The sequence below is a fragment of the Poromitra crassiceps genome (assembly GCF_964638095.1).
Source record: "Poromitra crassiceps genome assembly, chromosome: 6".
Taxonomy (NCBI): Eukaryota; Metazoa; Chordata; class Actinopteri; order Beryciformes; family Melamphaidae; genus Poromitra; species Poromitra crassiceps.
In genome coordinates, this window is record NC_139627.1 from 25,054,433 (window position 1) to 25,073,639 (window position 19,207).

Here is a 19,207-nt window from a genome sequence, read left to right on the forward strand (position 1 = left end):
AGCTCACATCCTGTTACGTGCTGGGCCGCGTGCCTCACTCTTCTTAGCGCCCTGCGGTCCATGGTGGTACAGTTTCATCAGACGGCTGTTTTCAGCCTCATCAGACGGCTGTTTTCAGCTTTATCAGACGGCTGTTTTCAGTTGTTTAAGAGAAATTAAAGATTTGGCCTGAACACCGAGCCTCCTCCTGCTAGGCCGGCAGCATTTCCTTGGCGGGCGGCGGGGCAGGGCTTCAAATGTCTACAAATGAACTGTCAATGGAACACTGAAGTGGAGCGCTTGTGAACCACGAGGAAGAGCGAGCTGGCCAGAGACAAGCAGTTGGATTGATGCCAGAAGCTTCCAGCTGACACCCTTTGCCCACATACAGAACGCATTTGTGTGTGTGTGTGTGTGTGTGTGTGTGTGTGTGTGTGTGTGTGTGTGTGTGTGTGTGTGTGTGTGTGTGTGTGTGTGTGTGTGTGTGGACGCCTGCTGGTCGCTTGGTGCTGCAGCTTGATTGGCTGGCTTGCTGTCTTTCCGTCTTGAATTGGTCGATTTCAAATTGGCCCCTCCTCTCATCGCTGTTGTCCGCCGCTCATCGCCTTGCAAAGCATGCTGGGATACCTGGCGACGTATCCAATACAAAATGAATGGGCACCAGTGACACGATGTGTGTGCAAGGGGCGTACCGGTGCACACACATTATAAGCGAACAATTCTCGTGGAGCCGCCTTCGCCCTGTTTAGCCCTGCCCTGCTGGTCTCTTGGTGCTGCAGCTTGATTGGCTGTCTTGCATTGGTCTAATTTGAATTTGGCCCCTCCTCTCGTCTTGTTGTTCACGATATTCATGACGCCAGGTATCCCAGCATGCTTTTCAGCGATTTGGTTGCATCTGATACAAAGTGAATGGGAGGCAACTACTGTGGGCAGCAACGGTAACAGGTAAGCTCCATGATTCCCTACCTAGCCTGGCAGCTCTCCTTGACATAATACGCTCACGGCGACTAAGCTGCTGGAAGCCTAGACGAGTGAATGTCCCGACAATAACCAAGATGTTTCCCAGGGTTGTGTGTTTGCCATAACACTACTGACAGCACTGCTGCTGATACCAATGCTGGAATGCAGACTTTCCACATTTCATTCATATTTTCATGTGCTCTATTCTGCAACCCTACTTCCCCACAAGGATCATTAAAGCTGGGTCATCTCATCTGCAGTAGCTCACAGGCCTGTGTGTGTAGTGCACTCCAGTGTGCCACTTCAAACTGCTGCCTGCCTTCAAACTCAACCACTGAAAGTTCACTCACTTCTTCAGCTTCATGTAGTTGTCATTGACAGCCGGTCTGCATTCAGCTCTCTGCACCACCATCCCCTCCAGGGTGAGCTCATCTGAAACAAAGACACCACCCACCCACACACACACACACACACACACACACACGAATACACACGAATACACATGCACATAAACCATAGACCAGTGACTCCCGTGGGCCATGAAGGTACTGCAGGTGGGCCGCAACGGCCCGCAAGATGCTGAGAATCAGGCCCGGCCCGGTCAGGCCCGCCCCTAATGCCGGGCCTGATTCTCAGCATCTTGCGGGCCGTTCAACAAACTGGCCCCCCCATTCAAAAAAAAAAAAATTTTTTTTTTTTTTTTTTCTAAAAACGTTTTTCCGTTTTAAAGTTTAAAACGGAATCTGGCTGTCATTAGGCATTGATTAACTGAATGCTATTGCTAACTGTTACTTTGAACATCCATTTGCAATGATTCTGGCTGGATATTAACTATTGTAAATTTGTCACAATGAATGCAATTTGTGCACAATGTGTAAATACATTTAATATTAATTGTTTAGGCCTAATTATTTGTAAAGTCACAACACATTAGAGATGTGTGTAGTTCTTCATAGATTTAGCCTCTTCATTTTGCTCTCAAATGCACCAGGTTGACGAATTTTACTTTAAAATGTACAAAATCTTCTTCCGGGGGAGAATCCCCCCGGACCCCCCTTGGGTAGCTTGGCCCCCCAAGCTAGGGGCAGGCCCCCTCTGTAACTTGGGTCTGGAGCCGGGCCTGCTGAGAATTGACAGTATGTAATCCTGCACAGTGCAGTGAAACAATGAAAATGAGACTACTCCAGGCAAGAGCAGAACATCCTCTATGTATTTGACCAGAACACATGTTAGATGGGGTGCAAATATTAGTAAGGTGCATCACTTTCCCGTGTGAGTTGTGTGTTTGAGTGAGTAAAATGTACAAAACAGTAAAACCGCGCACACACACACACACACACACACACACACAAACACACAAACGAATAGAAAAAAACACTTTAAAGCAGGTTATAGATCTGACTCATGCCACTAATGTCCTTTGCCTTTTCCACAAATGGATGCAATCATGTGCACTTATTGGCTATGACGAGTGCCAGAGCACTTACCAGCACCTCGCTTAAAACACCCACGCACAAAAACTCTCTCTCTCACACACACACACGCACGCACACAAACAAATATTTGGAGTCCTACCTATCATCCTCGCTCACAGCCACGAGGGAGCGAGGACGTCTCCCTCCTGCCTGCCACTCAAGGCTTCATGTATCCTCTTTCCGGCCGGGGGACGGGCGTACGTGTCTCCTCTCTCTGGCTGGGGGAGGGGCCTACATGTCTCCTCTCTCCGGCCGGGGGAGGGGCCTACATGTATCCTCTCTCTGGCCAGGGGAGGGGCCTACATGTATCCTCTCTCTGGCCAGGGGAGGGGCCTACATGTGTCCTCTCTCCGGCCGGTGTAGGGGCCTACATGTTTCCTCTCTCCGGCCGGGGGAGGGGCCAACATGTCTCCTCTCTCCGGCCGGGGGAGGGGCCAACATGTCTCCTCTCTCCGGCCAGGGGAGGGGCCAACATGTCTCCTCTCTCCGGCCGGGGGAGGGGCCAACATGTCTCCTCTCTCCGGCCGGGGGAGGGGCCTACATGTCTCCTCTCTCTGGCCGGGGGAGGGGCCTACATGTCTCCTCTCTCTGGCCGGGAAAGGGGCCTACGTGTCTCCTCTCTCCCGCCGGGGGAGGGGCCTACATGTCTCCTCTCTCCGGCCGGGGGAGGGGCCTACATGTCTCCTCTCTCCGGCCGGGGGAGGGGCCTACATGTCTCCTCTCTCCGGCCGGGGGAGGGGCCTACATGTCTCCTCTCTCTGGCCGGGAAAGGGGCCTACGTGTCTCCTCTCTCTGGCTGGGGGAGGGGCCTACATGTCTCCTCTCTCCGGCCGGGGGAGGGGCCAACATGTCTCCTCTCTCTGGCTGGGGGAGGGGCCAACATGTCTCCTCTCTCCGGCCGGGGGAGGAGCCAACATGTCTCCTCTCTCCGGCCGGGGGAGGGGCCTACATGTCTCCTCTCTCTGGCCGGGAAAGGGGCCTACGTGTCTCCTCTCTCTGGCTGGGGGAGGGGCCTACATGTCTCCTCTCTCTGGCTGGGCGAGGGGCCAACATGTCTCCTCTCTCCGGCCGGGGGAGGGGCCAACATGTCTCCTCTCTCCGGCCGGGGGAGGGGCCTACATGTCTCCTCTCTCCGGCCGGGGGAGGGGCCTACATGTCTCCTCTCTCTGGCCGGGAAAGGGGCCTACGTGTCTCCTCTCTCTGGCTGGGGGAGGGGCCTACATGTCTCCTCTCTCTGGCTGGGGGAGGGGCCAACATGTCTCCTCTCTCCGGCCGGGGGAGGGGCCTACATGTCTCCTCTCTCCGGCCGGGGGAGGGGCCTACATGTCTCCTCTCTCTGGCCGGGAAAGGGGCCTACGTGTCTCCTCTCTCTGGCTGGGGGAGGGGCCTACATGTCTCCTCTCTCCGGCCGGGGGAGGGGCCTATGTGTCTCCTCTCTCCGGCCGGGGGACGGACCTATGTGTCTCCTTTCTCCGGCCATGAAAGGGTACATGTATGTGTCTCTTCTCTCTCTGGCCAGGGGAGGGGCCTACATGTGTCTTCTCTCCGGTCGGGGGACAGGCCTGTGTGTCTCCTTTCTCTGGCCGGGGGAGGGGCCTACATGTCTCCTCTCTCTGGCCAGGGGAGGGGCCTACGTGTCTCCTCTCTCTGGCTGGGGGAGGGGCCTACATGTCTCATCTCTCTGGCCAGGGGAGAGGCCTACATGTCTCCTCTCTCTGGCTGGGGGAGGGGCCTACATGTCTCCTCTCTCCGGCCAGGGGACGGACCTACATGTCTCGTCTCTCCGGCCGGGGGACAGGCCTATGTGTCTCCTTTCTCCGGCCGGGGGACAGATTCAGATTCAGATTCAAAAGATTTATTGCCATGTCAACAAAAGTTGATAGGAATTTGTCTTGGTTTCACTCTCAGAGACAAACAAAAACATAGCAGCCAGCGACAGGAACATACAGGAACAGTTCTCAGCTACAGCAGAGGACAGGCCTATGTGTCTCCTTTCTCCGGCCGGGGGACAGGCCTATGTGTCTCCTTTCTCCAGCTGGGGAAGGGGCCTAAATGTATGTGTCTCTTCTCTCTCCGGCCGAGGGAGGGGCCTAGGTGTCTCCTCTCTCTAGCCGGGGGAGGGGCCTATGTCAAGAGGTTCCGGTCCATCAAGACCATCGACCTATATAAGATGGATGCAATTCCATGGTCCCATAAGTGAAGCCGCTGCATGTTAGATCGCCGCCCTGACGGCTGAATCCAGTATTAGGTCACAAGGCCCGCCTCCCCATGTTAGTGGATGGGAAAATCACAACCGAAATAATCACAGTATACGTCAGATAATTTTTTTCCAAAGGTGGTTTGTATCATTTTAGATAGTCATTATCATGCTAATGCCTGTGCAAGTGGTCATTTTTCTGACCAGTTTGTTTTTAAGTAGTTATTTGACATATAAAAAGGGATAAAAATGGATGATTGACAGCTGTGGCAGCCAGTCTCAAGCCGTCATTGGCTGGACAGGGTCTGCACATAATAGATCTATTCGTCACAGACAAGACACACGGCTTTATGTTATCTAACGCTGCCTGGAGGTCGGTGGCTCATGTTGGCTGTGCTGGCTACAGACATCAATGGACCCCAATAAAAAGAACATTGTTTTGAGGAATGAAAACAAATGTTTTGTGCGCGAGGAATTAACGTTGGTTGGGGACTGAAGTAAGTTCAGAAAATATGTGTTTTATGAGTTACTCCAGCTACGTTATAAGTAGGCTACACAATGGTTTTAACATGCAAGCTAGCATTAGCTGCTTGCATGTCGGCTGTTTTTCATATTACTATAACTTAACAACCGATAACGATAGCTGGAATAACACAATAATAGACACATATTTTCAGAACTGACCAGGTTGTCCAACTGACAGGAAATGTGTTTTATAACGTTAACTCCCGTCCCGGGTATAAGATGAGATGAGGGCGGCCTAGTTAGTAGTACACAACCACCATTAGCTCATCGCTAACGGGTTAGCATGACATACAAACAGACGTTTTATTTCTTGTAGGCTATTAAAGCAACAAACGTTTTTATATGCATATCTGGGGGAAATGCTTTGACTGTGGGGATGTTCGTTGTTCACAAGCTCCTCTCTTAGTAACGATATACCAGGCAATAGACCAGGCAGCCTGGCTCAGGTCTAGGCTAACGCGGGTACAACAACGTAGCCTCACGGTTACATGTGTTAAACCAACATTTGCACCAAAAGAAATGTAATCATTAAGTTAATCAAAATGCCACGGAAACATTAGGCTAATCAACACAGAGCTGTTCATCCGAGAATTTGCCCCAGTGAGAGGCTGAGCCAAGCAGCCCTGGCTCCTCTTGCGGGCTGAGAGTAGCCCGGAGATCTGACTTGTCTGGCTGATACAACCATTGACAGTACAACTCAATCTCCGACAACGGAGAACGTTACAGGCTGCAGTACCCACAACACCAGCAAACAACGTTGCGTAAAGCGTCAAGGTTAGATTTGTAACACCAACATTTGCTCCAAAAGGAATTCAATCATAAAGTTAATCAAAATGCCACGAAAACATTAGGCTAGACACAGCAATCCCCCCAGTGAGGCTGGCCTGCCTCCACTTCCGGCCCGCGCTGAGAGCGCTGAGAGCACAGCAGCAGCCCGGAGGTCTGAATCTCCGACAACCAAAATCAGATTTTCGTACAGGCGTCATTTTGATAAACTGATCTCATAGTGGGAATCTTCCTGGTTACTTTTGGCGAGACAAAAAATATTACAACTTAAAGTGTAATATTTACAGAGCTAGACTGTATATAAATACACAACGCACTGTGCGCATTCTAGAAACAGCAGCTCTACATAAGAAAGTTCAGAGGGGCGTGGAGCTCTCGCAGGTTCTCAATCAAAGGCGCTAGTGCGAATGCTCTGGTTCACTGATCTGGCCGGATTTTGGCTTCAATACACATAGGCTACAGGGCGGAGATACGGACGCTCTCACCATTCATATTATAACTCAATGATCAAGACCAAAACCTCACACCATCTTAACAGCTTCTACCCCATGGCTGTGAAACTCTCCAACAACCCCCCTGCCCCCCATTTCATGCTTCTGCTGTGATTTTATATTATTACCTCCGCAGACCAGGCCTTTGGCCCTGCCATCTCTGTGGAGTTGGTGGGATGTTGTTTTCGCCCCTGTTTGTCTGTCTGTCCGTCTGTCTGCAGTATATCTCAAAAAGTTATCAACGGATTTCCACAAAACTTGGCAGAAAAGTAGTTCATGGGCCAACTTAGGAATGATTAATTTTCCACAACCACTGGCCAAAAGGGGGCGTGGTAATGGGTGTGTTCATGGTTTGTTTACTAAAAGGCGCCTAACTTCCAAACGGATTCACGTAACACCACAAAACTTTGTAGATACTGTAAGTAGGTCATGGGCCAACTTAGAACTGATTAACTTTCCACACCCACTGGCCAAAAGGAGGTGTGACAATGGGCGTGTCCAATCACAGAAAGGGACCTACCTTCCAAATGGATTCACGCAACACCACAAAACTTTGTTGAAACGTTGGCTGTTGGCCAAGGACTAATTGATTAACTTTGCATGCCCACTGGCCAAGAGGAGCTGTGGAAATGGCTGTGGCCAATCACAAAAAGGCACCTAAGTTCCAAACAGATTAACGTAACAGCATGCCCTGGCGGAGGTATGCACTCTACCCAGTGCCCTCTAGTTTTATAATGTACTAATGTTTTTATAGATTATTATGGTATTCTATTATGGCATCCTTGAAAAAGAGAGCTTGCTCTCAATGGCCCTCCATGAATAAATAAAGGTTTACCTGGAGAGAAGCAGGCAGAGAGAGGGACAGGAGGCCAGCATGGGATGTGCATTGACCATAGAAAGTGTAGCTCCAGGCTTGCGGAGGAGGACAAGTTCAAAGATGGAAAGAGATTTAACATCACTTTATTGCAAAAAGAAAAAAAGTGGACATTTAATTTATCTTTAATCTCCACTTCAGGTATTCATTATCCTATTCTCTTAGGTAAATAAATAATAAATAAATAACGATATTACTTAGATAGACTTAGGCTATCATTATTTATGAAAATTAAGAACCGGCTCAACCATTTCCCCAATCTGTTCTCTAATATGCCATCAAGTTTCAAGTTTCAAGTTTCAAGTTTCAAGTTTAATAATTTGTATAGCACCTTTCATACAGGGTTTGCAACTCAAAGTGCTTTACAGAGGCACACAGGCAAAGGCACACACGCCTTATTTAAAATCAAAAAATAAAATAGGATAGAATAAATAGGATAGTATAAATATAAATAGGTTAAAAGTGGCAGTGGAAGAGCTGATTAACAGTCAAAGGCGACTGAGAACAACAGGGTCTTAAGATTATTCTTGAATGCAAGTAATGTCGGGGCATACCTGAGGTCTTTAGGAAGTTTATTCCAGCTAGTGGGGGCATAGTGGCCAAACGCGGCTTTTCCGTGTTTGGAGTTGATCCTAGGAATATCCAGTAGGCCGAACCCTGCAGACCTGAGAGGTCTAGACGGCTCGTAGCGTGGGAGCAAGTCGGCGATGTAACCTGGACCAAGGCCATTTAGCGATTTATATACCAACAACAATATCTTATAATCTATTCTATAGGACACTGGAAGCCAGTGTAAGGACCTAAGAGCTGGAGTGATGTGATCAGCCTTCCTAGTCCTGGTTAAAACTCTAGCCGCAGCATTTTGGATGAACTGGAGTTGTCCAAGTTCTTTTTTAGTGAGGCCGGAGAAAATGCTATTGCAATAGTCCAACCTACTAGAGATAAAGGCATGGATTAATTTCTCTAAATCTTGTCTGGACATATAGCCCCTAATTCTTGCTATATTTCTTAAATGATAGAAGGCTGATTTCCTAATAGACTTAATGTGGGAGTTAAAAGTCAGGTCGGAATCGATAATAACACCAAGATTCCTGACTTGGTCCTTGGGCTTCAAGGATCGCGACTCGAGGAGCGCGGCAATTCTGAGCCTCTGCTTTTCTGGTCCGAAAACGATCACCTCCGTTTTATCTCCATTCAACTGCAGGAAGTTTTGATTCATCCAGACATTTATTTGGTCAATGCACCGGCACAGTGAGTCTATTGGGGAGTAGTCAGCTGAAGAGAGAGCAATATACAATTGCGTGTCGTCAGCATAGCTGTGATAGGCCACATTGTTTTTCTGCATAATTAGGCTGAGAGGGAGCATGTAGAGGTTGAAGAGAACAGGCCCCATTATAGATCCCTGCGGCACCCCACAGGTCATACTGGTTATGGCCGATTTGTTGTTGCCCAAGGACACAAAGTATTTTCTGTCGCGGAGGTAGGACCTGAACCAGGTTAGGACCGCACCCGAGAGCCCAACCCAGTTCTCTAGCCTATCAAGTAGGATTGCGTGATCGATGGTGTCGAGATCAAGAGAAGAAGTAAGTAAAGATATTCCAATCTGTTCTCCAATATGCCATCAACAGAAGAAATAACTAAAGACAGGCGCGGACTGCATAATCGGGCACGTCGGGCAAATGCCCGGTGGCCTGGCCTGCAAAAAAAAACATTTTTTTTTTTTTTTGTGCCCGCAGTCAGGCCACTCACTGAATAGCAGGCCAGGCAGGCCACTGCTCATTTCTGGACTCTTGTGTTGGAGCCTTGAGTTTTGCATTGCTCAACACTTGGCTATAGGCTATAGAGACTAAAACCATTGTTGGCCTAATTTTTCAGAAACAAAGGTTGGAGCTTGAGCAGAACACACTACCATGTGTTTAATGTTAGGGGCTTGCTTAACTCATTCATGGCCAAAGACGTCTTTGACGTGTTATCAGGAATAGCCCTCAGGGCCAATGACGTGTTTGACGTGTTTTTGTTTTTATTAGTGCAGCGCGTAGTTCAAAGACTTCCCCAGCCTGTGACATGGTATCAGGTCCCTGGCCTCAAAGACAAGCCGACAACACGTGAACAAACACATACCGCAGCTGTTGTTTTGAAATGGAAGAGGAGGAGAAAACGGAGAAACGCTGCCTGCTGTTGCAGAGAGGAGAAACGCCATTGAAACGCCCCTCGGCGCGCTGCGCTGGTCGCCTTGCTGCAGGGCGAACCTGGATTGAGTTGTTCGCGGTAGTCAAACCCGTGACGAACATGATCGATCCGGTTCCAGCGCCTGGTCCCAAAGCCAAGCCGGACCCGTTCCTGTGTCGCAGCATTCGTCCCAGCCCGAACGAGAGGAGGAAAACGATGCAGAGGCAGAGGAGGCTAGACGCTGATCTCAGACCAGTTTGGTGTTCCCCTCCTATGCTAATTTGCGGGGCGATCAATAGTGTTCCCTGGGAAGGAGGTGCGATCCAGCAGCAGCTGTGGACAGAACTCTCTCTCTCTCTGTGTGTGTGTGTGTGTGTGTGTGTGTGTCTGTGTGTGTGTATGTGTGTGTCTGTCTGTCTGTCTGTCTGTCTGTCTGTCTGTCTGTCTGTCTGTCTGTCTGTCTGTCTGTCTGTGTGTCTGTCTGCACACTCACACTGAGTAAACTGTATTGTTGAATGTAAAAAAAGCACTTCATGTATATATATATATATATATATATATATATATATTTTTGTCATTTGTGTCATAACGAATAATATTTACATGTCTGATGTCAATACAGTTCAAAATAAAAGAATTGAGAGCGAGTTCTGCCTGAGATTGTGTCCTTTACAAAAATGGCCTTTTCTTTTCTACAGAACATGCTAAAAGCTCACCTTTTTTTTTTCCTGGTGAACCCAGAGACGTACATCTTCATTTTGAGGCAAATCACTTTGGTGCTAATAGATAATTTACTGTGGGTCTTGAAAGATGACCAACAATTATGAAAATCTTTGGCCTGTGCTAAATGTTGGCAGTCCTAAACTGGCCATGAATGAGTTAAACAGGAAGATGTTTAATGAAACTGAGAATATGTTGATGTTTATTATTATTGTTATTATGACGTGTAGTTCTTAAGGCTGTGGAGAATAACGCAGTATGCACAATCTGATCACTCTTCCTTAAATAAAGTTTGCTGTGAAGCGTTTGTACAGAGGCATGTTTTTGGTTTTACTTCTTCTTTATACTTGCAGTTATCTAGGCAGTGTTGATGTTTCTATTAGTGAACAAATAGGTAACATGTATCATCGCGTTAGCATTATATTCACTAAATCTTGCTTCAAACGACCCAAATTGGGCTTCAAACGGCCCAAATTTTTCGTGCTGGCGACCTTAGGTCGCGGACGCGCACGTCGGCCCGTATTGGCCTGGCCTGCTTGGTATAAATGCCCGGCCTGAATTATGATCCCAGTCCGCCCCTGACTAAAGATATACCAATCTGTTCTCCAATATGCCATCAACAAAAGAAGTAAGTAAAGATATTCCGTGGACAATGAATTGGAGGTTGATTGAAGATTCAATGCCGTACCTGGTAGCCAGAATAAAATGACCTAACACGTTGGCAGTTTACATTTCACAATCCACGGATTAGAGCCTGACCGATTCTTGATTTTTGAGGCCGATGCCGATACCGATATTAGGGAGTAAAAAAATTCCGATATTCTTATATTATATAATACACTAGGGCGTTAACGCATTAATCGCGCGTTAACACGGGCCGACCATAACGCGTTTTTTTTTTAAATCGCGTTAATCGCATGCCGCTATTTTGTCCCTTCGTCGCACCCGTACTTGTAGTCAAGCCGTTCGGTTTCCTGTCTCCTGCTTGTGCAGGAGGCATGGAAGAGAACAACAGCAATACGGTTTTAAATGGCTCGTTTTACTTTAAAAAAAAATCCCCAAATGGCACAGTGGACAAGTCAAGAGCCGTAGTTTGCACCTTGTGTAAAACGGAATTAAAATATCACCGAAGTACATCGAGTTTGAGGCGAGCGATCACCTAAAAGTAGCTAGCGGCCAGCTAGCAAGCGTGAGACTCATCACTCATTCTTCCTTCAGAGTCTCGGATGCGCGGGTCCTCTAACCACTGGGAGGTCGGCTCCAATGGCTTCACGCGATATACAAGTTATCAATAAACAGTTTCCAATACCGAGCCATTATTCACATGGAAGTGCCAACGTTTTTAGCTCAGACACAGCCTTCTTCGGCTGTGTCATTTTGGGTTTCGACTGCTCCACAGCGCCGCCGCCGGAAGTACCGGTTCTAGATATATTTTGTAGACATTGTTACCTCCTGTCTACATTCCAAATCTAAAATTCAAGATCACAAAGTACATTAATTGCATTCATTTGATTCCCAATCACGACACACTGGTAAGAATTATTAATATCTAATTAAAAATGCTTTGAAATGCAAAATAATGGCATTTTAAACATGCGATACAAAGATGCGATTAATCGCGATTAATCACAAGATTAATCGCGATTAATCAAATTAATCGTTTGACAGCCCTAATATACACATTATATTACACAATTTATTTTGCAGTGATCCCTCAAATATCAAACACTCGACAAAGATATGACTTGACATGACTTGAGATATGTAATGTAGGCAGGATATTTTACAGCTCATCAATAAACGTTATTGTCCAAATTGACATCAATGCAATGGAACAGTAAACATCACTGGGAATTTAATAATGATAAATAACTAGAAATACAAAAACACAAATAGAACAAATATAACTCAGGTTAAGAAAAAGGATCAAATATACACAACATGCTGTATATAACTTAAAAAATTATAAAAAATAAAATATCTGCAATATCGGCCAACATATCGGCCGATACCGATATATTGGTTATCGGCCAATATTGGCCGATAATATCGGTTGGTTATCGGCCAATATTGGCCGATAATATCGGTGTACCGATATATCGGTCGGGCTCTACCACGGATATCAGAATCAGAATCACTTTTATTGCCACAGTAGGTCATCAGATGACATACGAGGAATACAGAAAGACAAATCACAAAAAATCAAAAGTGCAGTCCAATTTGACGTATGATGGGGGCGGGGGTAGGTTCATGTCAGTGGGGCATTCTGGCCTGTTGTTGAACCAGCTGTGCTTTGGGGATATGGGGGGGGGGGGTAGAGTCCTTAATTGTGGGGGCTTTCGAGCCTTGTTGGTGAGGCTGATGGCAGTTGGAAAGAAGATGAAGATGAATTGAAGCGTTTTCTAAAAACCGCATTAAAGAAGTCATAAAAGTGATTCACGTTTGTGAAGATTATCCTGCTGAACCCAAATTACCGCTCCCATAAACGTTAACCACAGACCTTATTTTAGGCACTTAAGTGAGATCCCCATTCTAAAACCCCATTGACTTTTCCCCGTAAGATCCAGGAAGTCCAGGACTTCCGCCTTCCATGCTACTTCTGGACTCATTCCTGCGGTGCTCTATTAATGTGTGCAGTTGTTGCTATCAGAGAGCTATGTTTTAAAGTGTGTTGTAAAGGTGGAGTCTGTATGTTATGTATATTCTTTGATGTGGGTGGATAGTGAGTCCATTATTTTATAGCTACAGTATACCAGAGAATGATAATTGACCAAACATACTTTTCCTAAATGGGACCAAGTGCCTGTGGTGCCAGGCACTTGGGAATGTCCCCTGTAACACTGACAAGCTGATAGTTTTGGGGGAGACAGATAGATATTATTTCAGGGATTTAAGCATTGTCAAGTCCATAAATATCCTTTGCCATTGTGATTTTAAGATAATGAATAATTAATTGAGTTTTCTGTTCAGAGATAGGCTTACTTTTGACAACTTCAAGGATTTTCTCTGATCTCAGCCAGAGTTGAACAAATATTCATTAAAAGCTGCAGCTATTTGTGCTGGGTCTTGCACTAGCTTACCATTCAGTTTCAGCTCCAACTGGTTCCTAGGCCTATGGTTGATCCCCATCAGTTAAATGTTTATCCTTTCATGTAACATCTCTAGATATAAAATAGATTCGCAGAGTAAAGAAGTGGTTTAACGAGTGCCAAAGAGTAATTGTGGATTGCTTTGGCACAGGCCGTAACAGTGGGTATCGGTCAGAAAGCCAAATAACACTTTCTAATGCTATGGAAATAAACTAAGACCAATTTAAAATCCAACAGAAAAAAAAGTTAATAATATAGTGCCAGAGGCCACTTACTTGTACAGTGTGGTGGTCTCAAGCGCGTCCAAGGCGACACTCGTTGAGGGAGATAAAAGGAAGGAAAAGTAGAAAAGTAGGAAAGAAGCGTGGTTGCCACGCGTTTCAGCACTATGGCCTTCGTCAGGGCAAAAGTAAAAAAAGTTAATTGCATTACAAACACTGTTTTGTACAAACTTAAGAGTGAAAATGCAGCGCAAACAAACAAACCTGTCATTGCATGGCGAAAAAATAAGACCTCAACTAACTGTACCAAATATATTTTAAAGGAGAACTTCACAGAAAAACAATTTTGCACATGATCTCCCATTTATCTGAAACTAGAACAACCGCACAGCGGATATATGCCTCCGCAAACAAAGTCAAATCCTTGAGTCCAGGTGGATGTTTGAGCCAAATTTGAAGAAATTCCAGCAAGGCGTTCCTGTTAGAGAAAATATCAGTTCCATGTAAGTTAAGTCAAGTCAAGTTTATTTGTATAGCACATTTCATACACAGAGGCAATTCAAAGTGCTTCACATAAAATGGTTGACAGGAAAAGAAAAGAAAAGAAGAGAGTAAAATGGACATTTAAAAGCATCACAACAAAACTTAAAAAAAAAGAGTATAAAAAGTGCATTAAGCAACTTCATTAAGCACATACAGGAAAATAAACGAAAAGAAGAAATAAAATGGACATTTAAAAGCATCACAATAAAACTTAAAAAAAAGAGTATAAAAAGTGCAATAAGCAACAGGCGCAGCAGTTGCAGAAAGAGCTAAAACTTATAGAGGACTCATTGGGTTTGCATAGTAGCTGTCAGCAGTTAAAAGCGACGGTAAACATAAAAGTCTTTAGTCTATTTTTAAAAGTAAGTAAGGTTGGGGCAGATCTGAGGTCTTCAGGCAATTTGTTCCAGCTAGCAGAAGCATAGTGGGTAAATGCAGCCTTCCCGTGATTTGATTTGATCCTAGGGACAGTTAATAAGCTGGACCCTGTTGACCTAAGAGTTCTAGACGGTTCGTATCGTGGGAGCAATTCAGCTATGTATTTTGGGCCTAGGCCATTAAGTGATTTATAGACTAATAGCAGTATTTTAAAATCTATTCTCTGACACACTGGCAACCAGTGTAAGGACTTAAGAACTGGAGTGATATGATCCGCTTTCTTAGTCTTCGTTAGAACTCTAGCAGCAGCATTCTGAATGAGTTGAAGTTGCCTAAGTTATTTTTTGGAGAGACCAGAAAAAAGGCTATTGCAGTAGTCTACGGTTCTCAAATGTTTTTCAGCCAAGGACCCCTTACAAGATAGAAAATATACCGGGGACCCCCTCATTCTGATTTGTGATTTTGGGCTAAGCTTAATTGTTTCCACGGTAACGTCCTCGACTTTTAATTTGATAGGTTTGTTATTAGAATGTAATCCATGAACCATTTTAGATTTAAAGCATAAACTATTTTCGTTGAACTATGAAGATTTTGCAAAAAAATATATATACATTTTTTTTTTACATTACATTTACATTACGTCATTTAGCATTTGTTTTCTCCAAAGCGACTTACAATATCACAATTTGTCAACAGTACAGAAAACCACTATGCAACACAATCAATGACAGCCAAGATATTTTGATAGACTAGCACCATGTAGGAAGTAGTTTGAGAAGGAATAAGTAACATGTAGCATTTTTTTTTTTATACATTTTTTTTTTTTACCTGAAAACTTTTCGCGGACCCCCTGGCAAAGTGCCACGGACCCCTGGGGGTCCGCGGACCCCCATTTGAGAACCACTGGCTAACCTACTATAAATGAAGGCGTGAATTAGTTTTTCTAGATCCTGTCTGGACATGTAACCCCTAATTCTTGCTATATTTTTAAGATGATAAAAAGCAGATTTTCTAATTGACTTAATGTGGGAGTTAAAGTTGAGATCGGAATCAATAATAACTCCAAGATTTTTGACTTGATCCTTAGGCTTCAGGGATAGAGACTCAAGGCGTACAGTGATTTTAAGCCTTTGTTCTTTGGGGCCAAACACGATCACCTCAGTTTTGTCTTTGTTTAGCTGTAGGAAATTCTGGCACATCCAGTTATTTATTTGATCAATGCACTGGCACAATGATTCTATGGGGGCATAGTCAGCTGAGGAAAGAGTTATATACAACTGAGTGTCATCTGCATAGTTATGATAGGCTACTTTGTTTTTTTTGCATAATTAGGCCTAGAGGGAGCATATAAAGGTTGAAGAGAACGGGCCCCATAATGGATCCTTGAGGCAGCCCACAAGTCATCCTAGTTAGGTCAGATGTGTAATTGCCAATGGAGACGAAGTACTTCCTGTCTTGAAGATAGGACTTGAACCACTGGAGGACCGTACCCGATAGCCCAACCCAGTTTTCCAGTCTGTCCAATAAAATTGAGTGGTCAACAGTGTCAAATGCAGCGCTAAGATCCAGTAGCACTAGAATCAAATTTTTGCCTGAGTCTGTGTTCATTCTGATGTCATTTATGACTTTAGTAAGCGCGGTTTCAGTGCTGTGATGGGGGCGAAAGCCTGATTGGAGTTTATCTAGGAGATCATTTGAGGTTAGGAATCTATTGAGTTGTAGGTAAACAACCTTTTCAATTATTTTGGCTATAAAGGGGAGATTAGATATTGGTCTGTAGTTACTGATTACCGATGCATCAAGGCTACGCTTTTTTAGTAGGGGTTTAATAACTGCAGTTTTCAGGGACTCAGGAAAAGTGCCGGTCACAAGGGATCTATTAACTATTTGCAATAGGTCCGACGACAGACAGTTATAAACGCTTTTAAAAAAGCTTGTTGGAAGGGTATCGAGACAGCATGAAGATGATTTAAGGCCTTGCACAGTTTCCTCTAAGATGTCGTGGTCGATAACGCTGAACTGGGACAAATTTATCGAACTAGGGATCTGCGGGTAGGATGATGTCACAGCATTTCTTGGTCTGGAGCCACTAATAGCCTGCCTGATATTAATAATTTTATCCGTAAAAAAGGCAGCAAACTCATTACATTTGACAGTAGAGAGGAATTAACATGACATGACATCTCACACATCATGACATGACATCTCACACATATAGATTCACCCCAGTGGCATTGAGGACTTCTCTCTTTTGCTGAGACCTTGGGCAGTGCATCGTGTCCAATAACAACTGATAACAGTTTCCCTGTTAGACTCCATGACGCACACACATTTACCCCCCCCTCCTCTCTGCCTTTTCCTCCTCTGTCCTGCATTACACTATAAAGCATATGTCAAATTGTGACATCGCGGCTGAATATTTGACTCTGTATAACGTATCAGAATGTGTACATTGAGATTCAGTCCTCTGACAATACATATTGACAGAGAATGTTTTGGTAATAAATATACTTTCATTAAGACATCTTCCTGGGCTCCTGGTTTCGATTCATTTGGTTTAGGCTATATCAGCTGTTATATATACATTTTAGCGGATGAGGAGTGGCTAAAATTCCATTCTCTATCAGTTCCTGAGATAACAAGCATGAAACGGGCGGTCATGAGGTCACAGTGACCTTGAACTTTGACCTTTGACCACCAAAATCTAATCAGTTCATCCTTGAGTCCAAGTGGACGTTTGAGCCAAATTGGAAAGAATCCCATGAAGGCGTTCCTGAGATCGCATTACGAGCTTGAAAATTGGGCTCGTGAGGTCACGTGACCTTGAACTTTGCCCTTTGACCGCCACAATCGAATCAGTTCATTCTTTAGTCCAACTGGACGTTTGAGGCAAATTTGAAGAAATTCTATCAAGGCATTCCTCAGATATCGCGTTAACGAGCTTGAAAATGGCGTTCCTGAGGTCACAGTGACCTTGAACTTTGACCGCCAAAATCTAATCAGTTCATCCTTGAGTCCAAGTGGACGTTTGAGGCAAATTTGAAGAATTTCCGTCAAGGCGTTCCTCAGATATCACATTAACGAACATCGGACGGACGGACAACCCAAAACCATAACGCCTCTGGCCCGGTTATCGCCGGTAGAGGTGTAACCGAGTTGAATCAGCGCGGATTCCTCGTGAGTCCCGAGTGGTAGCGAGTGGATTGGTTAAACTCACTCCCCAGGTATAAAGGCATGTTGACCAGCTCCGCCAAGGGAGCTAGCTCTCTTGGTGTTGCGGTTAACATGCTGGACTCCCAAGCCGAGGGTTGGCAGTTCGAATCCACCCCTGGACAAGCCCTTAACATGGGTTGCTGCAAGTACCACCTACACAACGCCGTTACAGAGGCATAAACTGATAAACTGATTTCATGACTTCAATTATTAAATACAATAGATTATTGGTACTCGGTGATTTCAATCTGCACATAAATGATATCTCAAATAATGTAGCATCTGAATTCAATTGTATAATGGAATCCTTCAACCTGAAGCAACACGTTTCTGGTGCCACGCACACTGGCGGTCACACATTAGACCTGGTTTTCTCACTTGGACCGGACATCGCAAATATTCACTGTGAAGACTTTTTGATCAGTGACCATCTTAGCATCCTCTTTAACCTCTCTATCCCCTCTGACCCCCCCTGCCCCAAAAGTTTGGTCCGTTCCCGTATAATTACCCAGGCTTCGGTAGACCAGTTCTCCGTTCTTTTCAATTTTGCTCTTCCCAGTGACCCTAGCGTGGATACTCTATTGCTGTCTTTTAATGATTACTGCCTCTCCATCTTAGACCAGGTGGCCCCTGTTAAAGCTAGAGTAAAACCCATCTGTAACGCCACCCCGTGGATGACGGAAGACATCCGTCGTCTAAAACGCAGGTGTCGCAAAGCTGAGCGGCTGTGGAAAACCACCTTGCTAGAAGTGCATCGTCTTGATCTTAAAGAACTCTTAGTATCTTTTAATGCCTTGGTAAAGGACTCCCGGTCTGCATATTTTGCAAACCTGATTTCCTGCTCTAAAAATAACCCAAAATTTCTTTTTGACACTATTAATAACCTGGTTGCTCCCCCCCCCTCTGCCCCCCCATGTTCCTCGGTTGCCGAATGCAATAAGTTCCTGGCCTTCTTTGTTGATAAGGTTAAGGACATAAGGTCTAGCATTCTTCCTAGCCCCTGCAGTCCGTTTACTAGCACTTTTAGTCGTCCCTCAACTTTAAACTCCTTTAATCCCATTAGTTTGGCTGACCTGGTGAAACTGATCAGCAAACTAAAACCGTCATCAAGTCCTCTAGATGTCATCCCTTCATCTTTATTTTTCAAAATTCTACCAATTATTGGTCCTGTTTTACAAACTTATGTAAATTCATCACTGTCGTCAGGTTACGCCCCATCCTACGGCAAGCACGCGTCCATACAGCCAATCTTAAAAAAACCAAACCTTGACCCCTCTGTGCCTAAAAACTATAGACCCATTTCAAAACTCCCTTTTTTATCTAAGATTTTAGAAAAAGTAGTCGCCCAGCAACTCACTGAGGTGCTGGTGATGCACAACATCTACGACAAATTTCAATCTGGATTTCGGCCGGGGCACTCCACTGAGACCGCCCTGCTGAGGGTAACAAATGAGCTGCTTATGTCCACCGATGCTGGAGAGTACCAGATTTTAGTTCTCTTAGATCTCAGTGCCGCTTTCGACACTGTGGACCACCTTATCCTGATCGATAGGCTTCGTGACTGGGTGGGCATTTCAGGCACTGCCT

General features: G+C 45.3%; 1 protein-coding gene across 1 annotated transcript in view; it reads right to left on the reverse strand.

The window, feature by feature from the left end:
• LOC310777812 (general transcription factor IIF subunit 2-like) overlaps nt 1–19,207 on the reverse strand; it is a gene marked incomplete at its 5' end in the record, with an annotated part of 98,519 nt that overhangs the window by 15,342 nt on the left and 63,970 nt on the right. Inside the window, one exon of the mRNA XM_083638168.1 lies at nt 1,290–1,371. Within this exon, the coding sequence (XP_083494294.1) occupies nt 1,290–1,371 (82 nt within the window). The remainder of the gene's footprint in view (nt 1–1,289; nt 1,372–19,207) is intronic.